The 13,052-nt window shown below is 46.7% G+C and overlaps 1 protein-coding gene across 3 annotated transcripts in view; it reads right to left on the reverse strand.

Moving 5' to 3' along the window:
- Window positions 1-11,820, reverse strand: part of atp9b (ATPase phospholipid transporting 9B (putative)) — a 341,291-nt gene extending 329,471 nt beyond the window's left edge. For all 3 annotated transcript variants that reach the window (XM_033019057.1, XM_033019056.1, XM_033019058.1), the window contains exon 1: window positions 11,704-11,820. In XM_033019057.1, the coding sequence (XP_032874948.1) occupies window positions 11,704-11,780 (77 nt within the window). In that variant the 5' untranslated portion in view covers window positions 11,781-11,820. The remainder of the gene's footprint in view (window positions 1-11,703) is intronic.
- Window positions 11,821-13,052: the final 1,232 nt, after the last annotated feature.

A 13,052-nucleotide genomic window follows, 5' to 3' on the forward strand; every position in this document is an offset into this window, starting at 1 on the left:
AGGATGTGGGGAAATAAGCTGTGCCTGCGCAGTTAGGGGCTATGGGTGAGTGGTGGAATATTGCGTTGGGAGAACAGGTTGCGTTAGGGGAATGGGTGAATGGTGGAATATTGCGTTGGGGAATGGGTTGCATTGGGGACCAGGCCTCCCATGTGATTGGGTCCCACTTAGTCCAGTACTTATCATAATGCCACTGCCGCCTCCTTGAGTGCAACCCAGTAGGAGATAGAAGGGGTAACAGCCAAGATAATAGCTATGAGAACTGTAGTATTACGGAACTAGAATGCCCCTAGATTTTATCCTAGCAGTAAAAGTAGGGATGTGCGCCATAATCGGCCAGACGCATCCTGTGGTAATGTGTATTGACTGTATCTCTGACCATGACTAACATCTTTGGAATGGAATGCGACTAAGTGACAAACACACAGTATAAAACACAATGCAACTCTTTGTTCATTGAAGTGATGGCACAGGGGAAGTCCAGTGTCTGTGTTGCTTACTTGACTGGTGTATCCCCGTCACTTCCCAGCTGATGATCACTAAAGCTTGAGTTGGTCTAACTAACGTTTTTATGAGTTGTCTGTTTATTAAGAAGTGAACCTTATCATCTAGACAAATCCTATCTGCTCAAGTTCAAATAAATATGTCAAAACGCTTTGGCCGGCAGTTCATACTACAGCAAGACAATTATCCCAAACATACTGCTACAGCAACAACGGAGTTTTTCAAAGCTAAAAGATGGTCAATTCTTGAGTGGCCAAGTCAATCACCCAATCTGAAACCAATTGATCATGTCTTTTATATGCTGAAGAGAAAACTGAAGGGGACTAGCCCCAAAAACAAGCATAAGCTAAAGATGGCTGCAATGCAGGCCTGGCAGAGCATCACCAGAGAAGACACCCAGCAACTGGTGATGTCCATGAATCGCAGACTTCAAGCAGTCATTGCATGCAAAGGAAATGCAACAAAATACTAAGCACGGCTTATTTCATTTACATTAAATTGCTGTGTCCCAAACATTATGTGCCCTGAAATGGGGGACTATGTATAAACACTGATGCAATTTCTACATGGTGAAACCAAAATGTATAAAAATGGCCTTTATTAAAATCTGACAACATGCACTTTAACCACATGTGATTTTTTTTTAAATTACAAATCTCAAATTGTGGAGTACAGAGGCAAATAAATAAATGATGGGTCTTTGGCACAAACATTATGGAGGGCACTGTATAGGTCATCATGCCTGCACCACCATTTAGATTATGGTTTTCCTCAACATACTTTCATCTAGTCTTTCGCTCCTGTGCTTATTAATAAACTGTTAATTCGACTTTGATTCCGCTGTTCTTGGACAAAGACAGCCCCAGTTTATAACAATCAGAAAAATGTTACCTACTCTCTTTTAATGAAGTAATCTCCTACCTCTGGATTATCTCAAGAAACAATCCTCTTCAGATCCAACTTGTCAAGATCCACCAGGAACTTGCATGTGTCTGGTTTGGCACCTCTGATAAATCCAATAAATGCAAGCTATGACTGTACAAATATTTCAATCTATCCAAGATCAACGCATACAAAAAAATCTGCAAATTATGTAAGGATTCTCAGAAATGTACGCATCTCAGAGGACTGCAATTTCTTGCTGCATGGATGTTTTCTCTCATTTTCCTGCAAAAAGAAAAATTCACTTTTTCCCCAGATAGCACTCCATTTGCCCGACCTCACCGCACTACAGTCCCTTGAAATCTCTATGTTCTTGTCGGCATTTATTTTCCTCTCTTTAGGTCATCAGCAAGTTTAGCAACCACATCTTCAGTGCCATCATACAAATCATTTCTGTAAATAAGCTGAGGTCCCAGCTTCAATGTTTGGTATGCCATTCATTATTTGCTAAGCAGAAATAAAGTATTTTGGTAGATCTCTTATCTATACCATATTTTCCCACCCACTCTCTCTGATCAACAATAATCTTTGTTGTGGCATCTGAAGAAATGCCTTCTGCAATTCCAAGTATAGTAAATTCTCTGGCTCCACTTTTATCTGCAGTTCATGTTACAAGTAAAGTTTGTTGAGAATTAGTCAATGTGAACATGGTATCAAAACATGTTCTCACCCGCACTAAATATCTTCCTTCCACGATCCCGAAGGCGATTGTGTTCCTTGAAAATATTCTGAATCGCAATTTTCTGTGAAGCAAACCTCTTTTTCCCCGATTGAATCTCATGCTGTGAGCAGAGATGCATTCCTGTTTGATGTTTTTCTCTTACATAAAGGGGGGGGGGGTGCACAGTGTCATCGGTCACCCCGAAGACAGGCGTGTACTCGACGTGTGGGGGGGGGGGGGGTTGTTTGTGGGCTCTCTCTCTGTCTGTCTGTCCCTCTCCCTCGTTGGCAGCGTGCAGCATTCACCTCCCACTGCAGCGTCCAGCGTTGACTGAAGGCCTCCAGTGTCCCCGGGGACACCGTGTGTTCCCTCTGCAGGTACACGCGAGCACGGACGTAGGCCCGGAAGAGGGGCAGGCAACCGACTCTAGTGTGACCATCGGCCACCCGCTGCCTGGACCCGCGAATGAGCATATCGGCCAGGCCCAGGAGCAAACAGACAGGGAGATTCTCCACCCCCCCCCACCCCGATCGGCCCTCCCCACTCCCTGCCTTGTGTCCAAACACCAGGATCGTGGGACTAAAATGCAACCAGAACGTCAGGAGCAGCCACTTCAGATATTGGTACAGGGGCAGCAACCTCAGCTGCGGTTGCCGTTGTCAACAATCCCATTGTGATGTCATTGTGGCACTCGGCAGCTTGAGAGCCCATTGTGATTGGTGCATTGTGACATCATCAGTGGAACCTCCTGGAAAAAAAAGGCTGTCCGTGAGAAGCTGCGGTTACCGTTGGCAACGCCCCATTGTGATGTCATTGTGGCACTGCAGCTGTGTACGAGAACCATTTTTTTCTTCTTTTTTTTATAACTTGAATCATCAATAACTTCGGTAATATAGGTGGAAATGCGACGGGAAGATGTTCATCGCCACCACGGGGAAAATGTGAATAGTATGTGTGAAAATGTGGCCTGGTGTTTGGAAGAGGATAGGAATTAACCGAAAATGTTGAAAATTCAGCGGCGACCAGAAAGACGCTACGAATCTTTGGGCGACTGAGGAGACTACTCACGACCATACAGGCGACACCCTGGCAACATGTCGTGGGGTGAAGCCTGTATGGTCGTGAGTAGTCACCCAAAGAGTCGTATCTCGTTCTGGTTGCCGCTGGATTTTCAACATGTTGAACATTTTCGGAGACCTGCAACGACCCATGATGGGTGCCGGCAGTCGCCGAAAAAGTTGCGTGTGGGACAGGCCCATAACTATAGTAGTTTACAAGAATGAATAACCATACAGCGTCACACTTTATCAAACATCCACAAACAATAATAGACATTATATCATTCATTGCAATTTTGTAAAATTTGTGCCATCTAGAAACTAATCCAAATGCCTTGCCTCTGAAAAGATTCTCCGATTAAATCAACCTATTAAATGGCAAGAACCAAGTTTGCAATCGTTTATTGGCATTATCTTGCTCATTATTCACTAAAATTCCACATCAGAATGACTTCAAATGTTCCAAGCTATTGAAAGGTATAACAGCTCAGCCAAGCCAAACTATATGAAATGTTTATCTTCATGATCAAAGAGTTATTATCACACAAGAAGGGTGGTCCTAAATAGGACACGAGTGATGCACATTAATGCACAAGTGTCAAATCAATGCACATTAAATGCACAAGTTTTTTTTATTACCTTTGTATTTGGTAGATCAAACAATACACCAAAGGGTCTTGACCCGAAACGTCACCCATTCCTTCTTGCCAGAGATGCTGCCTGACCTGCTGAGTCCCTCCAGCATTTTGTGTCTATCTTCAGAAAAGACTATAACACCACAACTTTCTATCAATACATATCCCTTGCGATAAACTTCCTCCATGAAGGTCGTATGCAGTGCCTTCCAAACCTCACTCAAATGTTCCAGCCAAATGCAATAAGATCATATTCACCCAAAGGAAACATTATGGGTAAAAAAAACTATTCTTTCCTCCTAGCTCAATGTTACATTACTACCTGTGGTGTTTTACGTTTATTTGACTTACATAAATCAAGTGTTTGATTTTGACTTTCAGTAACTTGGCCTGCAAAACAATGTTTATACTTACGATAAATGTGGTCGAAGCTGTTTTGAGGTACGTCAAGTGTTTTAAAAATAAAACTTGCATTGAAAAATAAACATCATTCCATTCAGTTACATAGTTTGTGATTGGATTCTCATCCTGAACAACTGCTCAATATTGACAAACAATATATTCAAAATTATCCTTGAAACTCATGGCAATTCTGCTTATTGAAAAATAAACTGCAGATATATCCTTTAACTATGCAGCAACTACAAATTATAAACTTAAATAGCTTGAACAACTTCATATTTTATCTGCAGCATGGGTATTGTATATTTCCTTTTTGCTTTTCATAATGCATAATACGCAAGGAACGATAAATGTTGTTGTCTCCTAATGTAGCAGAGGGTCTGCAAAGGAGATGTAATTGGAAGAGGTCGGAAAACTATGCTCAGCGATTGGTAAATCAGGGTGAAGGGGTGGGTGGAAGGGTACATAGAGGAGTGAAAAGGAGGAAGGATGGTGCACACATGCAGCATGAAAAAGATGGAACACATCATTCTCCGACATTTCCACTATCCCACATCTTCCCATCACCATCCCTTCCGCACCTCCGTGGCTCATTCTCATTCTTACCCATCCAACCACAACCTCTGTCCCCAAGTACTTTCCCCTGAACCGCAGGAGATAATAGCTGCCCCTACACTGGTACTCATACTTCAATCCAGGCATCCCCAGCAGGCCTCCCTGATGAGGCAGCAGTTCACCACTTCAAACCTCCCATAGTGCATTCAGTGCTCCTGGTGTGATTACCTTTATATCAGCTAGGCCAAGTATATACTCGGCAACTGTCACCTGAACAATTGCGCTCTAACGGCCATTGCCTTCTGGAGACGGGTCTCGACCCGAAATGTCACCCATTCCTTCTCTCCAGAGATGCTGCCTATCCTGCTGAGTTACTACAGCTTTTTGTATCTATCTCTGCCTGCTGGCTATCCTGGTTCCTAAACATTTTAACTTTCCCATTCCCAATCCAATCTTTCTATCCCAGGAAGTATGCACAAACCAAACCAAGGTTGTATAACAAAGGTTGTTCTCGTCTACTGCCAGTGAGGCCTAACTGGAGGAACAGCACCTCATATTCTACTTGTGTAGTTTACAACCCAATGGTATGAACTTTGAATTCACCAATTTCAAGTAATAACGCTACCACCCTTGTCTTACCCTGGGAAGGGGAGAGATGTGCATTTGGGAGGAATGGAGTGAGAAATCGGGTTGGGCAGAGCTTGTGCAGAGTGAGGGGGTGGGCGTGCTTTGGGGAAGAAAAATGAATATGTTAGTATGTGGGGGGCATGTACTGAGCAGGGAACAAAGGAGGACACACATGCAGGGGTGGGGGATCACGCACATCTAGACGAGGAGGCCCACACTTAAAGTGGAGAGTGGGCACTTGTGCAGAGGCGGGTTGCGTGCGTGCAGGAAGTGGAAATAGAGTGGGAAATGCAAGTGCTTGCAGAGTGGGGTGGAAATTAAGAGGAGGTGGATCATACCAGCAGAAGGGAGGTGGGGAAAAATCACAGATAGGGGAAATCTGGGAAGGGGGCCAAGTGTGCAGAGGGAGGGGGGGGGGGGGGGGGGGTGCGTCACAGTGGGGAAAATGGGGGTGAGCGGTGCCGTGATAGAAAATGGGGAGGCGGAGCATGGTGCTGTGAGGGAAATGAATGGGAAGAGCGGCAGTGGGGGAAATGGGGTGGGGGTGCAGCGCAGAAGTGGGAAATGGGAAAGAGGGGCACAGTGGGGGGGATGGGGGGGGGGGAAGGGGTGCAGTGGGGGGATGGGGGAAAGGGGCACAGTGGGGGAAAAGAGGTGCAGTGGGGCGAAAGGGGAGCAGTGGGGGGAAAGGGGAGCAGTGGGGGGGTGGGGGATAAGGGAGCAGTGGGGGGGGTGGGGAAGAAGGGAGCAGTGGGGAAAATTGAGGGGGGGAGATGGGCAGTGGGGGAATGGGGGGGGGAGATGGGCAGTGGGGGAATGGGGGGAGACAGGCAGTGGGGGAATGGGGTGATAGCGGCGCAGTGGGGGAATGGGGTGAGAGCAGCGCAGTGGGGGAGCGGGTGGGTAGAGGGGCGGAGTGGGGGAATGGGAGGGGGAGAGAGGGGCAGTGGGGAATGGGGGGGGGGAGAGCAGTGCAAAGCATGTTCAGAAAGAGGAAATGAGTGTGTGCAGAGTGGGAAATGGAAAAGCTTGTTCGCAGGAGGACAGAAGGGAGAAATGTGAATGGAAGAGCCTGTGAAGAGACAGGAAAATGTGAAGGGGAGATTGACTGCTTTGGGGCAAATAGGAGCAGAATGGGAGAGCATAACAGAAAAGCAAAACGGGGGCCGGGGTAGAAAGGTAGGCTGCCAATTGAAAATTGAGGGAACCGTGGAACAGTTGGATATTGTATTGTAAATGTAATGTAAATGCCAGCGACCCTTGAGGCCAAGAACAGAAGCTGGCAAATGTGCCTGTGCCTCGTGACTGAGGTCATGACCTTCCAGAAGTTTCAGTTAGTTGTTAAAAATAAACTCTTCTTACACGATGTTGTGGGTGTCGGACGTGTATTCATTGTGCTAGTGGGATGAATCAGCACATGCAAAGGGTAAGATATTGGAGGAAGGTTGGAAGAGTACATGCATAGAGCAGGATGATTGGAAGAATGGATGCACAGTACAAATGAAGAATATGAAGAGCGTGGGTTAGGAGGTTGAACTGGAGGGGGAAGGATGGAAGAAGGAACAGAGAGAGTGGGAAATAGAAACATAGAAACATAGAAATTAGGTGCAGGAGTAGGCCATTCGGCCCTTCGAGCCTGCACCGCCATTCAATATGATCATGGCTGATCATCCAACTCAGTATCCCGTACCTGCCTTCTCTCCATACCCTCTGATCCCCTTAGCCACAAGGGCCACATCTAACTCCCTCTTAAATATAGCCAATGAACTGGCCTCGACTACCCTCTGTGGCAGGGAGTTCCAGAGATTCACCACTCTCTGTGTGAAAAAAGTTCTTCTCATCTCGGTTTTAAAGGATTTCCCCCTTATCCTTAAGCTGTGACCCCTTGTCCTGGACTTCCCCAACATCGGGAGCAATCTTCCTGCATCTAGCCTGTCCAAACCCTTAAGAATTTTATAAGTTTCTATAAGATCCCCTCTCAATCTCCTAAATTCTAGAGAGTATAAACCAAGTCTATCCAGTCTTTCTTCATAAGACAGTCCTGACATCCCAGGAATCAGTCTGGTGAACCTTCTCTGCACTCCCTCTATGGCAATAATGTCCTTCCTCAGATTTGGAGACCAAAACTGTACGCAATACTCCAGGTGTGGTCTCACCAAGACCCTGTACAACTGCAGTAGAACCTCCCTGCTCCTATACTCAAATCCTTTTGCTATGAAAGCTAACATACCATTCGCTTTCTTCACTGCCTGCTGCACCTGCATGCCCACTTTCAATGACTGGTGTACCATGACACCCAGGTCTCGCTGCATCTCCCCTTTTCCTAGTCGGCCACCATTTAGATAATAGTCTGCTTTCCTGTTTTTGCCACCAAAATGGATAACCTCACATTTATCCACATTATACTGCATCTGCCAAACATTTGCCCACTCACCCAGCCTATCCAAGTCACCTTGCAGTCTCCGAGCATCCTCCTCACAGCTAACACTGCCCCCCAGCTTTGTGTCATCCGCAAACTTGGAGATATTGCCTTCAATTCCCTCATCCAGATCATTAATATATATTGTAAATAGCTGGGGTCCCAGCACTGAGCCTTGCGGTACCCCACTAGTCACTGCCTGCCATTGTGAAAAGGACCCGTTTACTCCTACTCTTTGCTTCCTGTTTGCCAGCCAGTTCTCTATCCACATCAATACTGAACCCCCAATGCCATGTGCTTTAAGTTTGTAAACTAATCTCTTATGTGGGACCTTGTCGAAAGCCGTCTGGAAGTCCAGATACACCACATCCACTGGTTCTCCCCTATCCACGCTACTAGTTACATCCTCGAAAAATTCTATAAGATTCGTCAGACATGATTTACCTTTTGTAAATCCATGCTGACTTTGTCCAATTATTTCACCACTTTCCAAATGTGCTGCTATCCCATCTTTAATAACTGACTCTAGCAGTTTCCCCACTACCGATATTAGACTAACTGGTCTGTAATTCCCCGTTTTCTCTCTCCCTCCCTTCTTAAAAAGTGGGGTTACGTTTGCTACCCGCCAGTCCTCAGGAACTACTCCAGAATCTAAAGAGTTTTGAAAGATTATTACTAATGCATCCACTATTTCTGGAGCTACTTGCTTAAGCACTCTGGGATGCAGCCTGGGGATTTATCGGCCTTTAATCCATTTAATTTACCCAACACCACTTCCCGGCTAACCTGGATTTCACTCAATTCCTCCAACTCCTTTGACCCGCGGTCCCCTGCTATTTCCGGCAGATTATTTATGTCTTCCTTAGTGAAGACGGAACCAAAGTAGTTATTCAATTGGTCCGCCATATCCTTGTTCCCCATGATCAACTCACCCGTTTCTGACTGCAAGGGACCTACATTTGTTTTAACTAATCTCTTTCTTTTCACATATCTATAAAAACTTTTGCAGTCAGTTTTTATGTTCCCTGCCAGTTTTCTTTCATAATCTATTTTTCCTTTCCTAATTAAGCCCTTTGTCCTCCTCTGCTGGTCTCTGAATTTCTCCCAGTCCTCCGGTATGCTGCTTTTTCTGGCTAATTTGTACGCATCATCCTTCGCTTTGATACTATCCCTGATTTCCCTTGTTATCCACGGATGCACTACCTTCCCTGATTTATTCTTTTGCCAAACTGGGATGAACAATTTTTGTAGTTCATCCATGCAGTCTTTAAATGTCTTCCATTGCATATCCACCGTCAACCCTTTTAGAATTAATTGCCAGTCAATCTTGGCCAATTCACGTCTCATACCCTCAAAGTTACCTTTCTTTAAGTTCAGAACCATTGTTTCTGAATTAACAATGTCACTCTCCATCCTAATGAAGAACTCAACCATATTATGGTCACTCTTGCCCAAGGGGGCACGTACAACAAGACTGCTAACTAACCCTTCCTCATTACTCAATACCCAGTCTAAAATAGCCTGCTCTCTCGTTGGTTCCTCTACATGTTGATTTAGATAACTATCCCGCATACATTCCAAAAAATCCTCTTCCTCAGCACCCCTGCCAATTTGATTCACCCAATCTATATGTAGATTGAAGTCACCCATTATAACGGTTTTGCCTTTGTCGCACGCATTTCTAATTTCCTGTTTGATACCATCTCCAACTTCACTACTACTGTTAGGTGGCCTGTACACAACACCCACCAGCGTTTTCTGCCCCTTAGTGTTTCGCAGCTCTACCCATACCGATTCCACATCCTGCAAACTAATGTCCTTCCTTTCCATTGCATTAATCTCCTCTCTAATCAGCAACGCTACCCCACCTCCTTTTCCTTTCTCTCTATCCCTCCTGAATATTGAATATCCCTGGATGTTCAGCTCCCAGCCTTGGTCACCCTGGAGCCATGTCTCCGTGATCCCAACTATATCATAGTCATTAATAGCTATCTGCACATTCAACTCATCCACCTTATTACGAATGCTCCTTGCATTGAGACACAAAGCCTTCAGGCTTGTTTTTACAACACTCTTACCCCTTATACAATTTTGTTGAAAAGTGGCCCTTTTTGAGTTTTGCCCTGGATTTTCCGGCCTGCCACTTTTACTTTTCACCTTGCTACCTATTGCTTCTACCCTCATTTTACATCCCTCTGTCTCTACGCTCACACATTTAAGAAACCCTTTCCCTTTAACTCCATCCTCCACTAGCCCATTCGACACCCCACCCCCCTTATTCAGTTTAAAACCACCCGTGTAGCAGTGGCAAACCTGCCTGCCAGAATGCTGGTCCCACACCTGTTAAGATGCAATCCGTCCCTTTTGTACAGTTCCCCCTTACCCCAAAACAGATCCCAGTGATCTAAGAATCTAAATCCCTGCCCCGTGCACCAGTTCCTCAGCCACACGTTCAGGTCCCGTATCTCCCTGTTCCTGCTCTCGCCAGCACGAGGAACTGGAAGCAAACCGGAGATAACAACCCTGGAGGTCCTGCTTTTCAGCATTTTTCCGAGCTCTCCAAAGTCACGCTGCAGAATATTCATCCCCTTCTTTCCGACATCGTTTGTGCCGACATGCACTACCACTTCCGGATGTTCACCTTCGCCCTTGAGGATTTTCTGCACTCTGTCCGTGACATCCTGGATCCTGGCACCAGGAAGGCAGCACACCATCCTCGCATCCCGTCTGTTGCCGCAGAAACCCCTGTCCGTACCTCTCACAATGGAGTCTCCTACTACAATGGCGTTGCCTGCCTTAGGCCTTTTTGGTTTTGGCTCAACAGCCCTATTCGCATCACAAGCCAGTCCGCCGCCCAGTGTACACACCTCTTCTGTCCCGACAGCTTCTAAGTGGGTGAACCTGTTCACAAGAGGTACAACCCCCGGGGACGTTGGCATTCCATGCTTCCCTCCCGTTCTCACTGTCTCCCACCTTCTCTCTTCCAGTACCTTAGGTGTAACAATCGTACTGTAGGACTTGTCGAGGAACGACTCCGTTTCTCGGACGAACCGGAGGTCATCCACTTGCTTCTCCAGTTCCCCAACACGGCCCTTCAGGAGCTCTACCTGGATGCACTTTTCGCATTTGTAGCAGCCAGAGGCACCAGCGGTGTCCTTGACCTCCCACATACTGCAAGCATCACACTGAATCATGGGATGGATGGACAAGTGCACACAAAGGGTGGTATATGAGGATGGATGGAAGAGCATTTGCAAGAGCATATGGGAAGGAAATAGGACAGGGAAGGATGGAGGAGCAAATACAGAGAGAGGGAACAGTGGAGGATGGAACAACACCTGCAAAGAGAGGGAATTGGAGGTGAAAGGTGAGAGTATGGGTGCAGAGAGGGAGAAGATGGAAGAATGGATGCAGAATGGGCAAAATGGTGAGGTGGAGGAAAGAGGAGTGTGTCAGAGAAGGAGAATGGGGGGGGGGGGGGATGAAGAGTTGAGGAGAACAGGGAAAACAAGAGGTTCCACGAGCAAGGCGACGAGACGATAGAGAGATAAGGAAGGTGCCTATGGAGAGACAGTGAGAAGATGGTGGGGGTCCTGTAAGAGGGAAATAAACAAACATGGCTATGAATGTCAGTGACGGAAGAACGGGAAGAGAGTTTGTTGACAACGCATCAACGCAGGATGGAGGTGTAAATGTGGGAGTGAGGCGGAATGTGGGGGTGATAAACAGCTCCGGAGGGCGGGTTGCTTTGGAGAAGCTGCACAGGGAGCTACTGCTGGGCCGCGGCACCAGCCGCGATCACGGAGACTGCAGAGGTCAGGTCCCCCCGAGCCGGAGTCTCTCCCGGCCTCCAAACTCCAGTCGCCCAGAGCTCTGCCAATGTCCCAGCCGCTGAAGTACCTGCTGTGTCTCCCCTGGTAGTACTCGTGCCGCTTCTGCAGGCTCCGCACCGGGTGCAGCGGGATGTTATCCGCCATTTTAAAGTGGGTGGGCCCCCCTCCCACAATGCACCGCGGGCGGCGCTCCGGCAGATCCGCCCATTCTGACGTCATGGTTTCTATGACGACGCACTCTCCTCGAGTCACGCTCTCCCCAACTTGCCCTTCTTCAATTGTCATGTGTCCCTGTATAGGACAATGAAATTCTTGCTTTGCTTCAGCACACAGAACATAGTAGGCATTTACCACAAAACAGATAAGTGTGTCCATATACCATGATATAAATATATACACACATGAATAAATAAACTGATAAAGTGCAAATAACAGAAAATGAGTTATTAATAATCAGAGTTTTGTCCGAGCCAGGTTTAATAGCCTGATGGCTGTGGGGAAGTAGCTATTCCTGAACCTGGTTGTTGCAGTCTTCAGGCTCCTGTAACTTCTACCTGAAGGTAGCAGGGAGATGATGTGACCAGATGGTGTGGGTCTTTGATGATACTGCCAGCCTTTTTGAGGCAGCGACTGCGATAAATCCCCTCGATGGAAGGAAGGTCAGAGCCGATGATGGACTGGGCAGTGTTTACTACTTTTTGTAGTCTTTTCCTCTCCAGGGCGCTCAAATTGCCGAACCAAGCCACGATGCAACCGGTCAGCATGATCTCTACTGTGCACCTGTAGAAGTTAGAGAGAGTCTTTCGTGACAAACCGACTCTCCGTAATCTTCTCAGGGAGTAGAGGCACTGATGAGCTTTCTTGATAATTGCATTAGTGTTCTCGGACCAGGAAAGATCTTCAGAGATGTGCACGCCCAGGAATGTGTAGCTCTTGACCCTTTCAATCATCTTTTGATATAAATGGGGCTGTGGGTCCCCCTCCTACTCCTTCCAAAGTCCACAATCAGTTCCTTGGTTTTGCTGGTGTTGAGGGCCAGGTTATTGCGCTGGCACCATATGGACAGTTGCTCGATCTCTCTTCTATATTCTGACTCATCTATTTGATCTTATTTGATTGTGCATGCCAGGTTGATTGCAGTCATCGAAACAATTGCATTCGGACCACATGAAAATTGCAATCCCCCAACCCAACTTGCCCTGAGGCCACCAATGAGGAGCCCAATGTGCCTGACATTGACAAGCCCAGCATCAAATTCCTGGAAAGAAATTACCAGGAGCACAGGGGAAAACAATTCAAGAATGTTCCAAAAGTTTCCGAGCCAAAGGGTGACATCCCCATCAACCTCCGGGAATCTGCGGCTCTCGGACAGTTCAGGAAGAGGCCCTCTGCCTCATAATGTCTGTACCAACTATG

The sequence above is a fragment of the Amblyraja radiata genome, chromosome 4, assembly GCF_010909765.2.
Source record: "Amblyraja radiata isolate CabotCenter1 chromosome 4, sAmbRad1.1.pri, whole genome shotgun sequence".
Taxonomy (NCBI): domain Eukaryota; kingdom Metazoa; phylum Chordata; class Chondrichthyes; order Rajiformes; family Rajidae; genus Amblyraja; species Amblyraja radiata.